The sequence below is a fragment of the Somniosus microcephalus genome, chromosome 27 (assembly GCF_052327205.1).
Source record: "Somniosus microcephalus isolate GS21.2 chromosome 27, FLI_Smic_1.0, whole genome shotgun sequence".
In the NCBI taxonomy this organism is placed as follows: domain Eukaryota; kingdom Metazoa; phylum Chordata; class Chondrichthyes; order Squaliformes; family Somniosidae; genus Somniosus; species Somniosus microcephalus.
Genome location: NC_141013.1, coordinates 41,356,824 through 41,375,808, shown reverse-complemented (window position 1 = coordinate 41,375,808; position 18,985 = coordinate 41,356,824). Strand labels below are relative to the sequence as shown.

The following is an 18,985-nucleotide window of genomic DNA, read 5'->3' as shown; positions in this document are numbered from 1 at the left end:
TACAGGCTGCATACGCAACAACAACTTGCATTTATAAGGCTCCAGTAAGGCTTTTGACAAAGTCCCACATGGGAGACTGGTCAAGAAGGTAAGAGCCCATGGGATCCAGGGCAATTTGGCATATTGGATCCAAAATTGGCTTAGTGGCAAGAGGCAGAGGGTGATGGTCGAAGGTTGTTTTTGTGACTGGAAGCCTGTGTCCAGTGAGGTACCGCAGGGATCGGTGCTGGGTCCCTTGCGGTTTGTAGTGTATATTAATGATTTGGATATGAATGTAGGAGGTATGATCAGTAAGTTTGCAGATGACACGAAAATTGGTGGAGTGGTAAATAGTGAGGAGGGAAGCCTCAGGCTACAGGACAATATAGGCAGGTTGGTTAGATGGGCAGAACAATGGCAAATGGAATTTAACCCTGAAAAGTGTGAGGTGATGCATTTTGGGAGGACTAACAAAGCAAGGGAATACACAATGAATGGTAGGATCCTAGGAAGGACAGAGGATCAGAGGGCCCTGGGTGTGCATGTACATAGATCCCTGAAGGCAGCAGGACAGGTAGATAAGGTGGTTAAAAAGGCATATGGGATACTTGCCTTCACTAGCCGCGGCATAGAATATAAGAGCAGGGAGGTTATGATGGAGCTGTACAAAACACTAGTTAGGCCACAGCTGGAATACTGTGTGCAGTTCTGGTCACCACACTATAGGAAGGATGTGATTGCATTGGAGAGGGTGCAGAGGAGATTCACCAGGATGTTACCTGGGCTGGAGCACTTCAGCTATGAGGAGAGACTGGACAGGCTAGGGTTGTTTTCCTTAAAGCAGAGAAGGCGGAGGGGGGACCTGATTGAGGTGTACAAAATTATGAGGGGCATAGATAGGGCAGATAGAAAGGAACTTTTCCCCTTAATAGAGGGGTCAATAACCAGGGGGCATAGTTTCAAGATAAAGGGCAGGAGGTTTAAGAGGGGATTTTGAGGGAAATCTTTTTCACCCAGAGGGTGGTTGGAATCTGGAACTCACTGCCTGAAAGGGTGGTAGAGGCAGGAATCCTCACAACATTCAAGAAGCATTTAGATTAGCACTTGAAATGCCATAGCATACAAGGCTACGGACCAAGTGCTGGAAAATGGGATTAGAATAGACAGGGCTTGATGGCCGGTGCAGACACAATGGGCCAAAGAGCCTCTTTCTGTGCTGTATGACTCTATAGCGGATTTAACATAGTAAAACATCCCAAGGCGCTTCACAGGAGCGTTATCAAATAAAATTTGACACCGAGCCACACAAGGAGATATTAGGACAGCTTGGTCACAGAGGTAGGTTTTAAGGAGTGTCTCAAAGGAGAAGGGAGAGGTAAAGAAGCGGAGAGGTTTAGGGAGGGAATTCCAGAGCTTAGGGCCCAGGCAGCTGAGGGCACGGCTGTCAATGGTGGAGTGATTGAAATCGGGGATGCACAAGAGGCCATAGTCTCTCCCCAATAGGAGCACACTACACTAACCTAAGTGCAGAGAGCTTAGGCAAGGTCAGCAGAACCAAGACTGAGAAACTCCCAATTTGTCTCAGCTAGGTGTACAACAACAACAACTTGTATTTATATAGTGCCTTTAAATATTTTAAAAACATCCCAACACACTAAAGGGAAGGGCCAACCCATCCAATTCAAATACAAACGTCTTGTACATACAAATATGTTTTTGATTGCCCATTTTTTAATGCAACAGACCATTATTTAAATTTGTTTGTTCTGGAAAGTTCTTAAACACAAATTAGAGAATCTGTCTGAAAGAGTAAAAGACAGAAAGCGTCACTGGATTTAGAGAAAAGGAACAAACTGCCATGTAAGAATACATGGTTTAGAACTGCAGCCATGACTATCTGTTATTTTCTAATTACTCAAAGAGCTAGGTTTAATAACTTATGTAAAATCTATTTTGTTTCATTGATAGTTACCTTATTCTTTTACAGTTTAATAAATTTATTTGACAATTAAAACCTAGTATAATGTTATTCTGCTTCTTTCCAGGGTCAAAGACTACATGAGGGGCAGGTGATAAAACTGGTCCTCCAAAATAAAGTGAAGGATCTGGTTCAACCCTGGGCATTTACCTCGAGAGCGGGGTAAGTGAAAGCTCTCTCTGCGACATAGATAGCTCACCTATGTGAGTGGTCGGAGGTCCTGAACCCGAAAGCTATCCAGGATAAATAGCACCTTCCTCTACTCCCCCTCACAGTTTCTACCTGATGCTGGCCATGCACCCCACTAGGAACTCTTGCCTTTCGTCATCACTATGTAAACTTTGTCACTCCTCTCTGCATCCAATACATATTTATCACCATTGAAACTGTCAGGCTGCTCTTCCTCTCCTGATACTGACTTGTGTTGCCTTGAGTACAGGAGATTGAGGGGTAATCTGAGAGGTTTTTAAAATATTAAAAGGATTTGATCGAGTAGATACGAAGAAACCATTTCTTCTGGTGGGGGAATCAAGAACAAGGGGACATCATAAATTAGAGCCAGGCCATTCGGGAGTGAAATCAGGAAGCACTTTTCAACACAAAGGGTAGTGGAAATCTGGAATTCTCACTCCCAAAAGGCTGTGGATGCTGCGGAACAATTGAAGAGACCAATTGGATAAAGGGAATGCAGTAGTTGTAGCATATATGGAGTTCCCAAGGAATTTAATAAGGTGACTCAAGGCGCTTGAGTAAATGTAGGATAGAAATTGGTTGACTGACAGGAAACAAAGACTTAGCATAAATGAGTTTTGGTTGGATTGGAGAAGGGTTGGAAGTGCTGTACCCAAGGGGTCAGTGCTGGTCCCACTTTTGGTCTCAGTATGTATACATGATTTGTACTTGGATATAGGAAACAGTCACAAAATTTGCTAACAACAAAAGCAGGATAATGAGAAGGACTGTAAAAATTGTCAGGAAGACAAACAACTTATATAGCGCGTTTAACATAGTAAAACTTCCCAAGGCACTTTACAGGAGTATTATAAGACAAAAGTTTGACACCAAGCCACATAAGGAGATATTAGGGCAGATGACCAAAACCTTAGTCAAAGAGGTAGGTTTTAAGGAGCATCTTAAAGGAGGAAAGAGAGGTAGAGGGGTTTAGGGAGGGAATTCCAGAGTTTAGGGCCCAGGCAACAGAAGGCACGGCCACCAATGGTTGGGCGATTATAATCAGGGATGCTCAAGAGGGCAAAATTGGAGGAGCGCAGATATCTAGAGGGGTTGTGGGGCTGAAGGAGATTACAGAGATAGGGAGGGGCGAGGCCATGGAGGGATTTGAAAACGGATGAAAATTTTGAAATCGAGGTGTTGCTTAACCAGGAGCCAATGTAGGTCAGCGAGCACAGGGGTGATGTGTGAACGGGACTTGGTGCAAGTTAGGACATGGGCAGCTGAGTTTTGGATGACCTCAAATTTGCGTAGGGTAGAATGTGGGAGACTAGCCAGGAGTGCTTTGGAATAGTCAAGTCTAGAGGTAACAAAGGCATGGATGAGGGTTTCAGCAGCGGATGGGCGGAGGCAGGGGCAGAGACAGGCAATGTTAAGGAGGTGGAAATAGGCGGTCTTAATTATGCCACGGATATGTGGTCGGAAGCTCATTTCAGTGTCTGACACCAAGGTTGCGAGCAGTCTGGTTCAGCCTCAGACAGATGCTAGGGAGAGGGTGACTAGGGAACAGAGTTTGTGGCGGGGACTGAAGATAATGGCTTCGGCCTTCACAATATTTAATTGGAGAAAATTTCTGATCATCCAGTACTGGATGTCGGACAAGCAGACCGTGGAGGGGGTCGAGCGAAGTGGTGGTGAGGTAGAGCTGGGTGTCATCTGCATACATGTGGAAACTGACGCCATGTTATCAGATGATGTCGCCAAGGGGCGGCATATAGATGAGAAATAGGAGGGGCCAAGGATAGAGCCTTGGGGGACACCAGAGGTAACGATGAGAGAGCGGGAAGAGAAGCCGTTGCAGGTGATTTTCTGGCTACGATTTAGATAAGAATGGAACCAGGCGAGTGCATGAAACAAGTTAATGGAATGGGCAGCGCAATCGAATGTGGATAAGTGTGAGGTAATACAATTTGGGAGAAAAAAAGTTTACACTTAAGAAACAAAGAAAGATTTGCATTTATATAGCACCTTTCACGATGTCCCAAAGTGCTTTACAGCCAATGAGGTACTTTTGAAGTGTAGTCACTGTTGTACTGCAGGAAAAGCAGCAGCCTACACAGCAAGCTCCCACAAACAGCAATGTGATAATGACCAGATGTTTTTTTTAAGTGATGTTGAGGGATAAACATGGACTAGAATACCATGGATAACTAGTACGATAGCAAAATACTGCGGATGCTGGAAGGAGTGCATGAAACAAGTTAATGGAATGGGCAGAAGTAATCGAATGTGGGTAAGTCTTGACAAAGGGTTTCGACCTGAAACGTTGACTATTTCTCTCTCCACGGACGTTGCCTGGCCAGCTGAGTTTTTCCAGCTTTTTCCTGTTACTACGGATAACTACCCTGCCCTTCTTCAAAATGGTACCATGGGATTTTTTACGTGCACCGGAGGGCAGATGGGGCCTCGCTTTAGAGTCTCATCTGAAAGCCGGCACCTCCGACAGTGCAGCACTCTCAGTACTGGACTGGAATGTGAGCCTAGATTATTGTGAAGTCCCCGGAGTGGGACAGAAAGATACTGAAGTATGGTCAGAGAGATCCAGGGGTTCAAATACACCAAGACTAAAGAAGTAATGATGAATTATACAAACATTGGTTAAGTACTATGTACAGTTTTGGGTATCCCATTATAGAAAGGTCATTAAAGCCATAGTGTACAGCATAGATTCACCAGGGATGAGAAACTATAGTGATGAGGAATAGCTACAAGATTTAATAGAGATTTTTAAATTACAAAGGGTTTTCATAGATTGAAGAGAGAAAAACTTCTTCCTCTGATTGGAGTTGGTGACAAGGGAGAGGTTGAGATAAATTTCTTTACTCAGAGGGTTGTTGGGGGCATGAAATACTTTGCCACAGGGAGTGGTTGAGACAAAGACTGCTGCATCTATTAAAGGGAAAAATTGGATAAACGTTTGAACCAGTAGAAGATACAGGTCTATGAGGAGTGAGCAGGGCAGGGGGGATTAGTTTTAGTTTCTTTCGCTGTGCTGTAAACGTCGATAGTTCTGAACTAAGGGATGGAGCCAGGAGCAGCAATGAGTGGTGGAGCTGAGTGGTACAGAGAAAAGGAGACCGGAGTGGACATGTTGGGTGGAACTGCGACCAGTGCAGAGTTGTGAACACAGACACGCGGAACGGAGGTCAAAACACGGATGGTTGGTACATATTAGAGAGATTAATCTTGGGCCTACAAAACTGGGTGCAGGACTATTGCAAATGAAAAACTTCCCTCTTGGAATGCAATAGTACAATTGATAGTGAAAATGGGAGAACATAATTATTTTATGAAGGTGTTGCTTTTGTACAATATAAGGGGGTAATTGTTTTTATACAGTGAGTACCATTTAGTAAGAGTCTGCAGTATAGGCAGCATACACGGATATTTCAATGGCACATTTCAGACACTGTCTTGAGCTGTTTTTAACAGTCACAACCACCACTGGTTAGGTAAAATCAATTGATCTTTTTAGAATGAGTCACATTAGTACCTAACGTACACTCCATGAGAGTGTGAAGCATTATTTGCCCAATAGGACCTGGTAAATGTTTGCTGTACAAATCTTGGTATTCCAACAATCAACACACAGCACATTTATTAAACCTTCCAGTGACATTTTACAAACGATCTGCTAATAATTACCTTGGTTCTAAATGTAATGCATAATGCAAAGATGCCGTCATCTAGTATGAGAATTACACAGGAATAAAGTTTAATGAACAAAATTTGCACTGACTCATGAAAAAAATTGAAGTATGGAGGAAAAAATCTATTACAACCAAAAGACAAAAATAACTGAACTCCCTTAATAATGGAAATCCCTAACATTTCGGGATGTAAAATAAACACAATTCTCTTTCACTACACATTGACTCCTACTACAGCAAGGCACATTTCAGTTTTAGCCGGGTGAGAGATGGGAACAGATGGCAGTGCACAAGTAATGGATAGTAATGTAAGCACATACATCTAAATAATTCAAGCATAGTTTCCATGGCGCACCGCCCAATTTTGTGCCGCTAATTGGGCTGGTAGCAGAGGGCACTGAGGCAGATTTGTAATGCCAAATCCCTGCCCACTTCTGTGCCTACCCGATTTACACCACCATTAGTCAATCAGCATAGGAAAGAAATGCACCTTTCACCACCTCAGGACGTCTCAAAGTGCTCTGCAGCCAATTAAGTACTTTTGAAGTGTAGTCGCTGTTACAATGTAGGAAACACCAAAGCCAAATTTTCACACAGCAAGGTCCCACAAACAAGATAAATGAACAGATAATGTTTAAATGATGTTGGCGGAGGGATAAATATTGGCCAGGACACGGGGCGATCTCCCCTGCTCCAATAGTGCCATGGGATCTTTCACATCCACCTGCGAGAGCAGACAGAGCCTTACTTCTTGCAGGCATTTCTAACAATAAATAACTAATTTTATTAACTTATAACCTTTTTTCAAAATTGTGTATTATTTTATAAATGCTATTTGTAGCTGTGAAGAAAATGACAGCCACCACCAGCACTGAGTAATTTTGATTTTTTGTTACTTGATTAGTGAATGAAAGCTTTGAATAAGAAAGGTTTAATGTGACCGACCCTCATTAAGTAGAAAGGGGGAGATTTTGAAATTAATGCCCAGGTGTAAAACCGGGTGATGCCAGTTATAGAAATCACTTGATTTTCATTTCCAATAAAAAAAATGTACCAATAAAGATCAAAATTCCCAAGAATGGAATTAGCATTGCATTCAAATAAGTTTATTCTTTTGGGCGGTGTAGGGCTACAGATAAAACTTCCTCAGACGCAATATTAGATTTCTGGACAACCTATTTGACTGCAGGCACAAGTAATGAACTTGGATCAGAATACAGAAAGGGAGGTACTTACATAAGAACATGAGAAATAGGAGCTGGAGTCGGCCATTTGGCTCTTCGAGCCTGCTCCACCATTCAACACAATCATGGCTGATCTTCGACCTCAACTCCAGCTTCCCGCAATATCCCCATATCCCTTAATTCCCCCAAATCTATCGATCTCTGTCTTGAATATACTCAACCACTTAGCATCCACAGCTCTCTGGGGTAGAGAATTCCAAAGATTCACAACCCTCTGGGTGAAGAACTTTCTCATCTCAGTCCTAAATGGCCGACCCCTTATTTGGAGACTGTGACCCCATGTTCTAGATTCCGCACCATTTACCTTGTCAAGCCCCTTAAGAATTTTATGTTTTAATTAGATCACCTCCCATTCATCTAAACTCTAGGGAATATAGGCCTAGTCTACTCAGTCTCTCCTCATAAGGCAATCCCCTCATCCCAGGAACCAGTCTAGCAAACCTTCTTTGCACTCCGAGGCAAGTATGTTTTTCCTTAGATAAGGAGACCAGAACTGTACACAGTACTCCAGGTGCTGCCTCACCAATGCCCTGCATAATTGTAGTAAGACTTCTTTACTCTTATACTCTAATCCCTTTGTAACAAAAGCAAACATACCATTTGCTTTCCTAATTGCTTGTGGTTAACTTTCTGTGATTCATGTACACCACCACCCAGGTCCCTCTGAATACAAACATTTCCCAGTCTCCCACCATTCAAAAAATATTCTGCTCTTTTGTTTTTCCTACTACAGCAGAAAGCTTCACACTTCCCCATAATGTATTCCATTTGCCATGTTCTTGCCCAGTCAACCTGTCTACATCTCTCTGCAGCCTCTTTGTGTCCTCCTCACAGCTTGCTTTCCCACCTAACTTTGTATCATCAGTAAACTTGGATACGTTACACTCAGTCCCTTCACCAAAGTCATTAATATAGATTGTAAATAGCTGAGGCCCAAGCACTGATCCTTGCGGCACCCCGCTAGTTACAGCCTGCCAACCTGAAAAATTCCCATTTATTTCTACTCTATTTTCTGTCCATTAACCAATCCTCAATCCATGCTAATATATTACACCCAATCCCAGGAGTCCTAATTTTGTGTAATAACATTTTGTGTGGCACCTTTTCAATGCTTTTGAAAATCCAAATACATAAACCACTGGTTCCCTCTTAAACATCTAACAGTATTGTCAAGCACGATTTCCTTTCCATAAAACCAGGTTGACACTGCCTAATCATATCATGATTTTCTAAGGGCCCTGTTACCACGTCTCTAATAGATTCTAGCATTTTGCCTACTACTGATGTCACTCACACCAACACTGGCTTCTAAACTGGGTTCCCAGCTAAGCAGTCAGTGTTTGACAAGCAAATCATTCCTGTTAATAACAGAAAACGCTGGAAAAACTCAGCAGGCCAGGCAGCATCCGTGGAGAGGGAAAGAGAGTCAACGTTTCAGGTCGAAACCCTTCGTCCGTAAATCATTCCTGTTGCTCTGTATATATTCATTTTGTAACGGCACTACCTTTGAATAACTAAATGTTCAGAAATTATGGTAAGGTCTCCAGGTAGGTGTCAATACTTGCAGGGGATTTTTACTACATCTTCCCAGCTATAATCAATAGAAATAAAATATACAAATACTCTGTTTCTATTTACAAAAGGAAAACAAACAGCACGGTGGCATAGTGGTTAGCACTGTTGCCTCACAGCGCCAGGGACCCGGGTTCGAATCCAGCCTCGGGTGACTGTCTGTGTGGAGTTTGCACATTCTCCCCGTGTTTGCGTGGGTTTTCTCCGGGTGCTCCGGTTTCCTCCCACAGTCCAAAGATGTGCGGGTTAGGTTGATTGGCTATGATAAATTGACCCTTAGTGTTAGGGGGATTAAATACGTGGGGTTACGGGGATAGGGTGGGATATGTGTTGGTGTAGGGGGTTACGGGGATCGGGTGGGATATGTGTCGGTGCAGGCTCGATGGGCCGAAATGGCCTCTATCTGCACTGTGGGGTTTCTGTGATGTCTGTGAATTACAGCACAGAAACAGGCCATTCGGCCCAACTGGTCTATCGCAGTGTTTATGCTCCACACGAGTCACCTCCCACCCCTCTTCATAAATCCTATCAGCATAACCTCCTATTCCTTTCTCTCTCATGTACTGATCCAGCATCCCCTTAAATGCATCTGTGATATTCACCTCAATTACTCTATGTGGTAGCAAGTTCACATTCTAACCACTCGAGTAAATAAGTTTCACCTGAATTCCTTATTGGACTTATTCGTGACCGTCTTATATTTATAGCCCCTAGTTTTGGACCTCCCCCACAAGTGGAAACATGTTCTCTACGTCTACCCTATTGAACCCCTTCATAACTTTAAAGATCTCAATCAGGTCACCTCTCAGCCTTCTGTTTTCTAAAGAGCCGCAGCCTGTTCGGTCTTTCCCGAGGGTTATAACCTCAAAACAGCCCAAATTATCCAATTAATTTTAAACAGCAGTTAATACATGCTTACTGCCAGTTACTTGTGTCTTGTCCATCACATCAAATTAATGGTCATATTTAGCAAGTCACATATGGCACTAATTTTAATATGCAAGTTAGTGAATGAATATCAATACACAGTGCCAACTTTTTTTTCTTAAAAAAGGGTAAAAATCAACAATGATGCTAATCTTGCTTCATGCCTAGAAAGCGGTCAGATTATTCTAACTTGTAATGAGTAAACCCCTTGTGTAAGTGGAACTTTGGCCCACTTAAATACCTGGGATCCCCAGGGGGCAACCATATAGTGTTGCTACATGCCCAAGGTCACTGCTTCTGCATTTTAATAGGCCGTTCGTCTTTTAGTCCTCCGCTATCGCAACCACAATCAATAGCATGCTTTTCTACCTTCAGTAGTGTTTAAATCCACTATACATCAACAACAACTTGCGGCATTTAATTTTTAAAAATAAAAACATACAAAATGAAAGTGACAACTTTTCCCGAGGTTGGTGATACTAAACTGAAGCCTATAGGACACAAAGGGGCCATAATATCAAAAAATGTTGTGCCAGATGATGCTACTTTCTCTATACCCCTTCACCTCCTTCCACAGAACTGCACCAAGGTGGGACCTTTAGTGAAGGATGCAAAAAAAAATTACATTCATACATTTACCCTACTAAAAGAGGTTTCCACCCTCTCAGGTTTCAGTTTACAACTTAAACGGGTTAAGTGCTGGAGCAGATGCAGCTACTTACTGGCAAGAGGAATTTGTTAAGAGTTCAGATTGAAACCTTTTAATTTCTTGCCCTCTGGTCGCTGGATAGCTCAGGACACTGTCCCACTTGTGAAGATAGAACACTGCAGCATCAGTTGTCATCTGCATTACGTGCTTACATCACAGAAATCTGAAAACATTTCAGGATACAACTTGCAGCGGTGCATCGCGTCGTTACAGCAGAATAAAACAACTGCAGAAACACTGCCTTGTTTGAGCGAGTGAGGTTTTATCAGTAAATTTCAGTACAGCAATACTTCCAGCCATTTTAAAAGCATCATAGTAGTTGCTCCAGCAAGAGCAGGATGTCAGACAACATATTTGAAGTTCTAGGCAACTGCATGACGTCAGCTTGTTCTGTATTATACATGAGGTCCCATGGTTGCTTTATTCTATAAAAACCGTAGCTTACTAAGTACATAGTTTAAAAGCTCAGGAAAGTGGTGTATAAATTTGAGCAATTTTCTTTAAAAAATCTGATGTTACTGACAACTGAATTGCAATTTTTCTCCCACATGAAAAATATACATCTGCAAGACTGACAATGTCCCATGGATCGTGGCTGCAGTGCAGATCAGAGAGAGCCGATTCGGCTGCATGTCAATACGAAGGCTGATGAAAAGTGAAGACCATTACAATAACATATACATGAACGCAGTGCAGAAAGTGCCTGAGCACTATCTGAAACATCTTGCAATCAATTTAATACTTAACACTGCTGAATGGACAATACAGTAACTGCATTTTCAATAATTTCCACTTTGAAGATAAAAACATATGTTGTGTTAGTCACTGCTCCTACAAGGCACCAATAGAAAAGAATGGTCTGTGTGTAACAAGTACTTAAATCACAAAAAGGAACTTGCATTTATATTGAAGTGTAAAATAGAACAAAATGAAGAGAATTCCCATTCAGTGTTGAGGTGCAAGGTACAGGCAACAAATGTGGTTTATAAAGTCTTCTGACTACCTTCAGTGGCTTCTACTTTCACCTTTTTGAAAGGCTGAAAGTCACTAGAAATGTAGAGCCTTCACATTAGGAATGAAGGTTAGGAGGAGTTCACATTGCTGTTTTCCCTCCAGAAACTCTTACAATGAGCTCTATAATCCAGCATCACAGATTCTGTAATAGCGCCATCTGAACATCAAAAGACAAGCCATCCGATACAAAAACAAAATTTCACTTCAAGTATCCGTTTGTTTCACTACCTAACTCAACTGCGTCATAGTTCGTTTTTGTTTGCCCGGTTGTCTTTCTGCGAAGCCACTGCAGCTTTCTTATCGGGCTTGATTTTGTTTTTCTTTTTCTCTGCTCCTTTTCCAGGATATGTCTGCCCTTCAACAGTAACGTCTGCACAGCGGTCCTGATTGATCAGGAAGTCTTTAATCTCCCAAGCGTAGCTTCCATCACGCAGCATGAATATGGCACGATCAGAACCAACAACAAATCTAGGGAAGGAAACAAAAAAAAGTTGGATTATCCTCGAATTTAAGAGCAGAAAGTACCCAACTGGCCGTGTTCAGATAACCCAATCAAAATGAATAACCAATGAACAGAGCCGAGGTGAGGGGAGATGGATCCAAACCCCTCCAAACCACCCCCCCTCTGGCCAAGTTACTGGCTTCTGCTGTACTTTTACAGCCAGGCCTTTCCATTCCTTCTGCTCAGCCTGGCAGCAGTTTTCAGGAGCATGAGACACAGACATGTGAAGTCTACATTCTCACCTAGGATTACAGGCTTAGCTACACCAAGGCTAACACAAAAACAGACAGGAAAAGAGCAGCTGGTCCACCAAGCCTGGCTTTCCTAGATGTTTGCAGTGAAGTCACTTGTCTTTCGTCCTGCTGCCCGTGGAGAGCCTCACCTGCCTGCTGTGCAGGTCCAGAAAGCTCAAGAATCTAGCCCATGGTTTTTACACCCACTGATCAATGAATGAAAGGGGAAAGAGGGTAGCGCATTCACAATTTCCTGACATGCAGGGCAAGCGAGTGAGGTTCAAGCCAGCAGCTTGAACAGGATTACAAATATCTCCAAGATATTCATCGTTCCTCGAACCACTGCTCTCGCCGCATCTTGAGACCCACGCTCAACGCCATGCGGCGCCACATGAACACTCGACCTCTCTTCAGCAGCACCGACGCACTCTATCTCAAAGCTGTCCGGGTCCACAGTTCCATTTCATCCCTCAACAGATCCGACGCTTCAACAAAAATTTTTTTTTCTTCCTTTCCGACGTCAAGGATCGCAAGCTTCATCAACTCTTGGACACCAACGCCCCTCCGGAACCTTCTTCCCCTTCACTTTCCTCTGACCCCCCCCTTCTCCCAATCTCACCCCCTGCCACGTTTTCACTATCCCCTCTGACCTTCCCCTCTCTGACCCCGAACGATCAGTCCTCAGCAAAGGCCTGAGCTTCATCCCCTTACGCCCCCACCTCAATGAATTTTGAGCTCGGCACGATGTTGAGCTTTTTCCGCCGCCTTCGTCTCCGTGCCCACTTCTCTGGCCAGGAGTCTTCCCCCCCCACACGACTGACCCTTTCTCCCACTTTCAGAATTCCTGTTCTACCTGGAACCCTCCCCTGGCCTCTTACCCGCTCTAGATCTTTTCATCGCTAACTACCGCTGTGAAATCGGCCATCTCCATTTCTCTGCTCCCCTCACTCACTCCAACCTACCTCCCTCTGAACTTGCAGCACTCCATTCTCTTAGATCCAACCCTGACATTGTCATTAAACCTGCTGACAAGGGTGGTGCTGTTGTTGTTTGGCGAACTGACCTCTACCTAGCGGAAGCTGAACGCCAACTCTCCGACACCACCTCCTACCTCCACCTGGACCATGACCCCACTACAGAACATCAAACCACCGTTTCCAAGAATGTCACTGACCTCATCTCCTCTGGAGATCTTCCCCCCGCGGCCACCAACCTCATAGTTCCCCAACCCCGCACAGCCTGCTTCTACCTCCTTCCCAAGATCCACAAACAGGACTGCCCTGGTAGACCCATCGTTTCAGCCTGTTCTTGCCCCACGGAACTTATCTCTTCCTATCTCGACTCTATCTTTTCTCCCCTTGTCCAGTCTCTTCCCACCTACATCCGCGATTCTTCAGACGCCCTCCGCCACTTTAACAGTTTCCAGTTTCCTGGCCCCAACCGCCTCCTTTTCACCATGGTCGTACAATCCCTCTACACCTCCATCCCCCACCAGGATGGCCTGAGGGCGCTCCGCTTCTTCCTTGAACAGAGGCCCGACCAGTCCCCATCCACCACGACCCTCCTCCGCCTGGCTGAACTTGTTCTCACATTGAACAACTTCTCCTTTGACTCCACTCATTTCCTCCAAATCAAAGGTGTTGCTATGGATACCCGCATGGGTCCCAGCTATGCCTGCCTTTTCGTGGGATATGTGGAACACTCTTTGTTCCAGTCCTACTCGGGTCCTCTCCCTCACCTCTTTTTCCGATACATTGATGACTGTATCGGTGCCGTTTCCTGCTCTCACCCTGAACTAGACAATTTCATTCACTTTGCCTCCAGTTTCCACCCTTCCCTCACATGGTCCATCTCTGTCTCTTCCCTTCCTCGACTTCTCCGTCTCCATCTCTGGGGATAGGTTATTGACCAACATTCACTACAAGCCCACTGACTCCCACAGCTACCTGGACTACACTTCCTCCCACCCCGCCTCCTGTAAGGACTCTATTCCATTCTCCCAGTTTCTCCATCTTCGCCGCATCTGCTCCGACGATGCCACCTTCCACACCAGTGCTTCAGACATGTCTTCCTTTTTCCTCAACCGAGGATTCCCCTCTACCGTGGTTGACACGGCTCTCGACCGTGTCCGTTCTATCTCCCGCACTTCTGCCCTCACCCCTGCCCCTCCCTCCCGGAACCACGATAGGGTTCAACTTGTCCTCACCTTTCACCCCACCAGCCGCCACATTCAACGGATCATCCTCCGCCATTTCCGCCACCTCCAAAGTGATCCCACCACCAAACGCATCTTCCCCTCCCAGCATTCCGTAGGGACCACTCCCTCAGAGACACCCTAGTCCACTCCTCTATCACCCCCGGCACCCCTTCCCCTGGCACCTTCCCGTGCAAGCGCAGGAGATGTAACACCTGCCCTTATACCTCCCCCCTTCCCACTGTCCAGGGCCCCAAACACCCCTTCCAGGTGAAACAGCGATTTACTTGTACTTCTTGCAATCTAGTATACTGTATTCGCTGCTCACGATACATTGGGGAGATCAAACGCAGATTGGGTGACCGCTTTGCAGAACACCTCCGTTCAGTCCGTAAGGGTGACCGAGCTTCCGGTCGCCTGTCACTTTAATTCACCGCTCCACTCCCACTCTGACCTCACCGTCCTCGGCCTCTTGCATTGTTCCACGGAAGCTCAGCGTAAACTCGAGGAACAGCACCTCATCTTCCGATTAGGCACTTTACAGCCTTCTGGACTCAATATCGAGTTCAACAATTTCAGATCATAACCTCGGCCCCTATTACATTTTTATTTATATATTTTATCCACACCTGTGTTTTGGCCTTTCCCCCCCTCCCCCCCCGGCCACTTTCCTTTTTTTCCTCTCTCTCCCACATGGCAGCTGTCTCCCATTCTGCCAGCACATTTCACACCTAATCTAGAGCCGTCTTTTGTCTCCACTAGTCCTATCACCATCTCGTCTCGTTTTGAATACCTCTTAATGTCTCTTCTCTTTTGTTCTCTCCCAGCCTGGCCTCTTAATCTATTTCATTTCCTGTGCCTCTTTAGTCTTGATAAAGGGTTTTGACCCAAAACGTTGACTCTAATTTCTCTCCACGGATGTTGCCGGGCCTGCTGAGTTTTTCCAGCATTTTCTGCTGTTATTTCGGATTTCCAGCATCTGCAGTATTTTGCTATTGTAGCTTGAACAGGAACATTGTCCATCAGGGTAGAATCGAAGCTCTTGCTCGCTCGCGAGTTCATTGCCCTCCTTTCCTCCCTAAATCTGTCCCTTCACGTCAACTCCCCCACCCAAAAACATGGCCACACCCTTGATCTTACCATCTCATGTGGCCTCGCTATCCCCTCCAGAACAATCACCGACAAGACAATCTCCGACCATTTCCTTATATCACACTCTACCCATATTCCCTTCCCCCTCATGAACCCACTTCTTTCCTTATCCGCCCCGGAACAAACTCTCCCTCAAGTCTCTTACCACCACACTTTCTAATTTCCCAACTACCTAGCCTTTGGACTACAATTTATGACATCTCTGCAGCTACTGACTTACTAAATCGCACCCTCCCCACCACTTTTGATGCCCTTGTCCCCACTAAAATCATTACACTCTCACCCTAGTCATTCCCCCTCATCTCTGCTCCCTAAGTCCAAGGGATGCAGACTTGAACGTCTTTGGTGGACAACTGGTCTAATCATCCATCACCAGATTTGACTAGATCATATAAAGCACTACCGGGTCCTGCCCTCCATCACTAAAACCGCCCACTATTCTAAGATCATCCAGGATGGCAAAAACACCAGGCTTCTCGTCACCACTAACCGGCTTCTCAAACCCCCCTCCACCCCCCGCCCCCTCCCCCGCCTCCTCCTCCTCCCGCCCCTCCAACAATAAATGTGAGGAGCTCGTGGGCTTCTTTGTTAAAAAGATTGACAGCATCCGTTCAACTGCTTCTACTTTCAATTGCCAATTTCCCCAAGCCCACTGGATCTTACTTCCTTCCTCAGTTTTCCCCCCTGCCCTAACCCTAAATTTGCATATTTCTCTCCTATCTTCCCTCTTGCCCTTTCAAAGTTCATGTCAACAAAACTGACGACCTGCTCTCTCGACCCTATTCCTACTAAATTGCTGACCACCCAACTTTCCTCCTAGCAGATAATGTTAACGGTTCTCTCTCCTCAGGTATTGTCCCCCTTTTCTTCAAATCTGCCATCACCCCTCAAAAAAACAATCCTTGACCCTTCCGCCCTTGCAAACTATCCCTCCATTTCCAACCTCCCTTTCCTCGCCAAAGTTCTTGAATGTGCTGTCGCCTTCCAAATCCGTGCCCATCTCTCCCAGAATCCCTCCAATCAGGCTTCTGCCCCTGCTACTGCACCGAAACTGCTCTTACCAAGATCACAAATGACATCCTAATTGACTGTGACAAAGATAAACTATCTCTTCTCGTCCTTCTGGACCTGTCTGCAGCCGTTGACCACAAAGTTCTGCTCCAACACCTCTCCACCATCATCCAGCTGGATGGGACCACACTCGCCTGGTTCCATTCCGATCTTTCCAAATGTAACCATAGAATCACCTGCAATGGTTTCCCTTCCCGGTCCCGCACTGTCACCTTCTGGCTGGCCTCCATAGTTCTACCCTCCATAAACTTGGTCATCCAAAACTCTGCCGCCCGTGTCCTAACTCGCACCAAGTCCCGCTCACCCATCCCCCCTGTGCTCGCTGACCTACACTAGCTCCCAATTAAGCAACGCCTCAATTTTAAAATTCTCATTGTTTTCAAATCCTTCCATGGCCTTGCCCCTCCTTATCTCTAATCTCCTCCAGCCCTATAATTCCTCAGATCTCTGCACGGTGTCAAAAACATTTTTGATAATAAAACGTCTAAGGCACTTCACAGGAGTGTTATTACATTAAAGGCGCTAAATACAAGTTGTTGTAGTTGGGTGTCTGAAAAGGAAACCTCGCTTGGAGCAAAGGTTCAAAAATAGTGAGCCATTCGGATGATGTCCCAACTTCGGCCATTTCAATGAGAGGACGGACTTGTGAACATGGCTCTTCTCTCACGCCCTTCAAAGAAATGAATCAGTGGAGGGGAGATAGATACCAACGGAGTTTCAGATTTGAAATGTTCAGAATAAGTCACTGTTGAGTAATATAGGGCCTTAGCCAGACCTCCAAAAGCTAGAAGCATTAACAAGTCAGGGAGAAAACAGGAGGGGTTAAAATACAGGCAGGAATGTGCGGGAGCTCTGGAATACAAGACATAAAAAGGAAAAAACACGGTTCAGTGCAGCTCACAAAAAAGTTGTTATACACACTTCCAGCTCAGACACGAGCCATTACTTGGAGATTCTGATCTTGCAGTCCGATATCCTTGCAGGATTGTTTGTGATGAGCGCAGAATTGTCAAATGAGATAGCAGTGGATAGCAGTCACTCTGAATTAATGCATTTTGTTTTTAAAGTAACTATTGTTACACATTAGAGGGTACTATTGATAGATCTTGGAATTCAGTACTTAAACACCATTATAGATCCATCACTATCTACAGAATTTAACTTCTAGCGTCTCGTGAGAATCCATTGCATCATGCTGCAAAGTTTCATGTGCGCAGGGGGCAAAATTGATTGGCTCAAATGTAGACCTCAAATTACCAAATGCCCAATTCAGGAAACACAAATGAATTAATGGCAGCTCAACTCAGACAGTAACTGCACCTCCGCCCCAACATCATAACCATAGCTCACCGGATTATATTTTTAAATTGCATACACATCCTACTGCATAACCATTCCCGTCACAATCACACTTGTGTTGTGCTAAGTCGGGCATGTCATTGTCACATTTTTCTTTTGATCTTGGTTCTCCTGCATTACTGGGTCTTTGCGGTGGATGGCGCTGTTGCATTATCTTTGAGACCCATGGCCATCTCAGCATCGTGGCAGCCAGCTTCAGGCCCTCTACACTCGGAGCTTTCAGGTGAGTTTTATAAAGAGAAAGCATCAACAGCTTATTTATAATGCCACCCCGCACCCCCCACATCACCTCAACACTACTGGGGCCCTCACCACTTCCCAACCTCTTTCCCACCTACCCAACCAAAGATGGGGACATACTGGTTGCGGGGGCGGGGCGGAGAGGAAAGCAGCGAAGGGAGTAAAGTGCTTAAAGATATTCCTGCTCACAGCAGGATCTCGGTTCATTAGTGTGGTGCAGGAACCCACTGAAATACAACAGGGCTTCCATAGTCTCTGCCCTCTGCAGCATCCCCGAAACCTGTCGCCTTGGCTGGAATCCTTCACCCAACCTGCACCTAGCACCCTTCTATGACCTTCAGCACTCAGTGGCTGGCTCCTGAGCCCAAAGGACAGAAAAGGGCTGGGGCAGGAAAAAGGAGAAGCACGAAAACAGTGGTGACAGAGAGAGAGAAAGCAGATTTCCAACTCCTGGAGATGTACCAGCTGTGGCTCAGTGGGTAGCACTGAGTGAATTCAAGTCCCTCTCTAGAGTTTAGAGCACAAAATCTAGGCGCACGGTCGGGGGGTCAGCCCTGAGGGGGCGCCGCACGGTCGGGGGGGTCAGCCCTGAGGGGGCGCCGCACGGTCGGGGGGTCAGCCCTGAGGGGGCGCCGCACGGTCGGGGGGTCAGCACTGAGGGGGCGCCGCACGGTCGGGGGGGTCAGCCCTGAGGGGGCGCCGCACGGTCGGGGGGGTCAGCCCTGAGGGGGCGCCGCACGGTCGGGGGGGTCAGCACTGAGGGGGCGCCGCACGGTCGGAGGGTCAGCCCTGAGGGGGCGCCGCACGGTCGGGGGGGTCAGCACTGAGGGGGCGCCGCACGGTCGGGGGGGTCAGCACTGAGGGGGCGCCGCACGGTCGGAGGGTCAGCCCTGAGGGGGCGCCGCACGGTCGGGGGGGTCAGCACTGAGG

General features: G+C 45.8%; 1 protein-coding gene across 1 annotated transcript in view; it reads right to left on the bottom strand.

The window, feature by feature from the left end:
• Nucleotides 1-5,882: 5,882 nt before the first annotated feature.
• Nucleotides 5,883-18,985, bottom strand: part of mesd (mesoderm development LRP chaperone) — a 55,953-nt gene continuing 42,850 nt past the window's right edge. Inside the window, exon 3 of the mRNA XM_085968877.1 lies at nt 5,883-11,772. Coding sequence (XP_085825003.1) covers nt 11,547-11,772 — 226 coding nt within the window. The 3' untranslated portion in view covers nt 5,883-11,546. The remainder of the gene's footprint in view (nt 11,773-18,985) is intronic.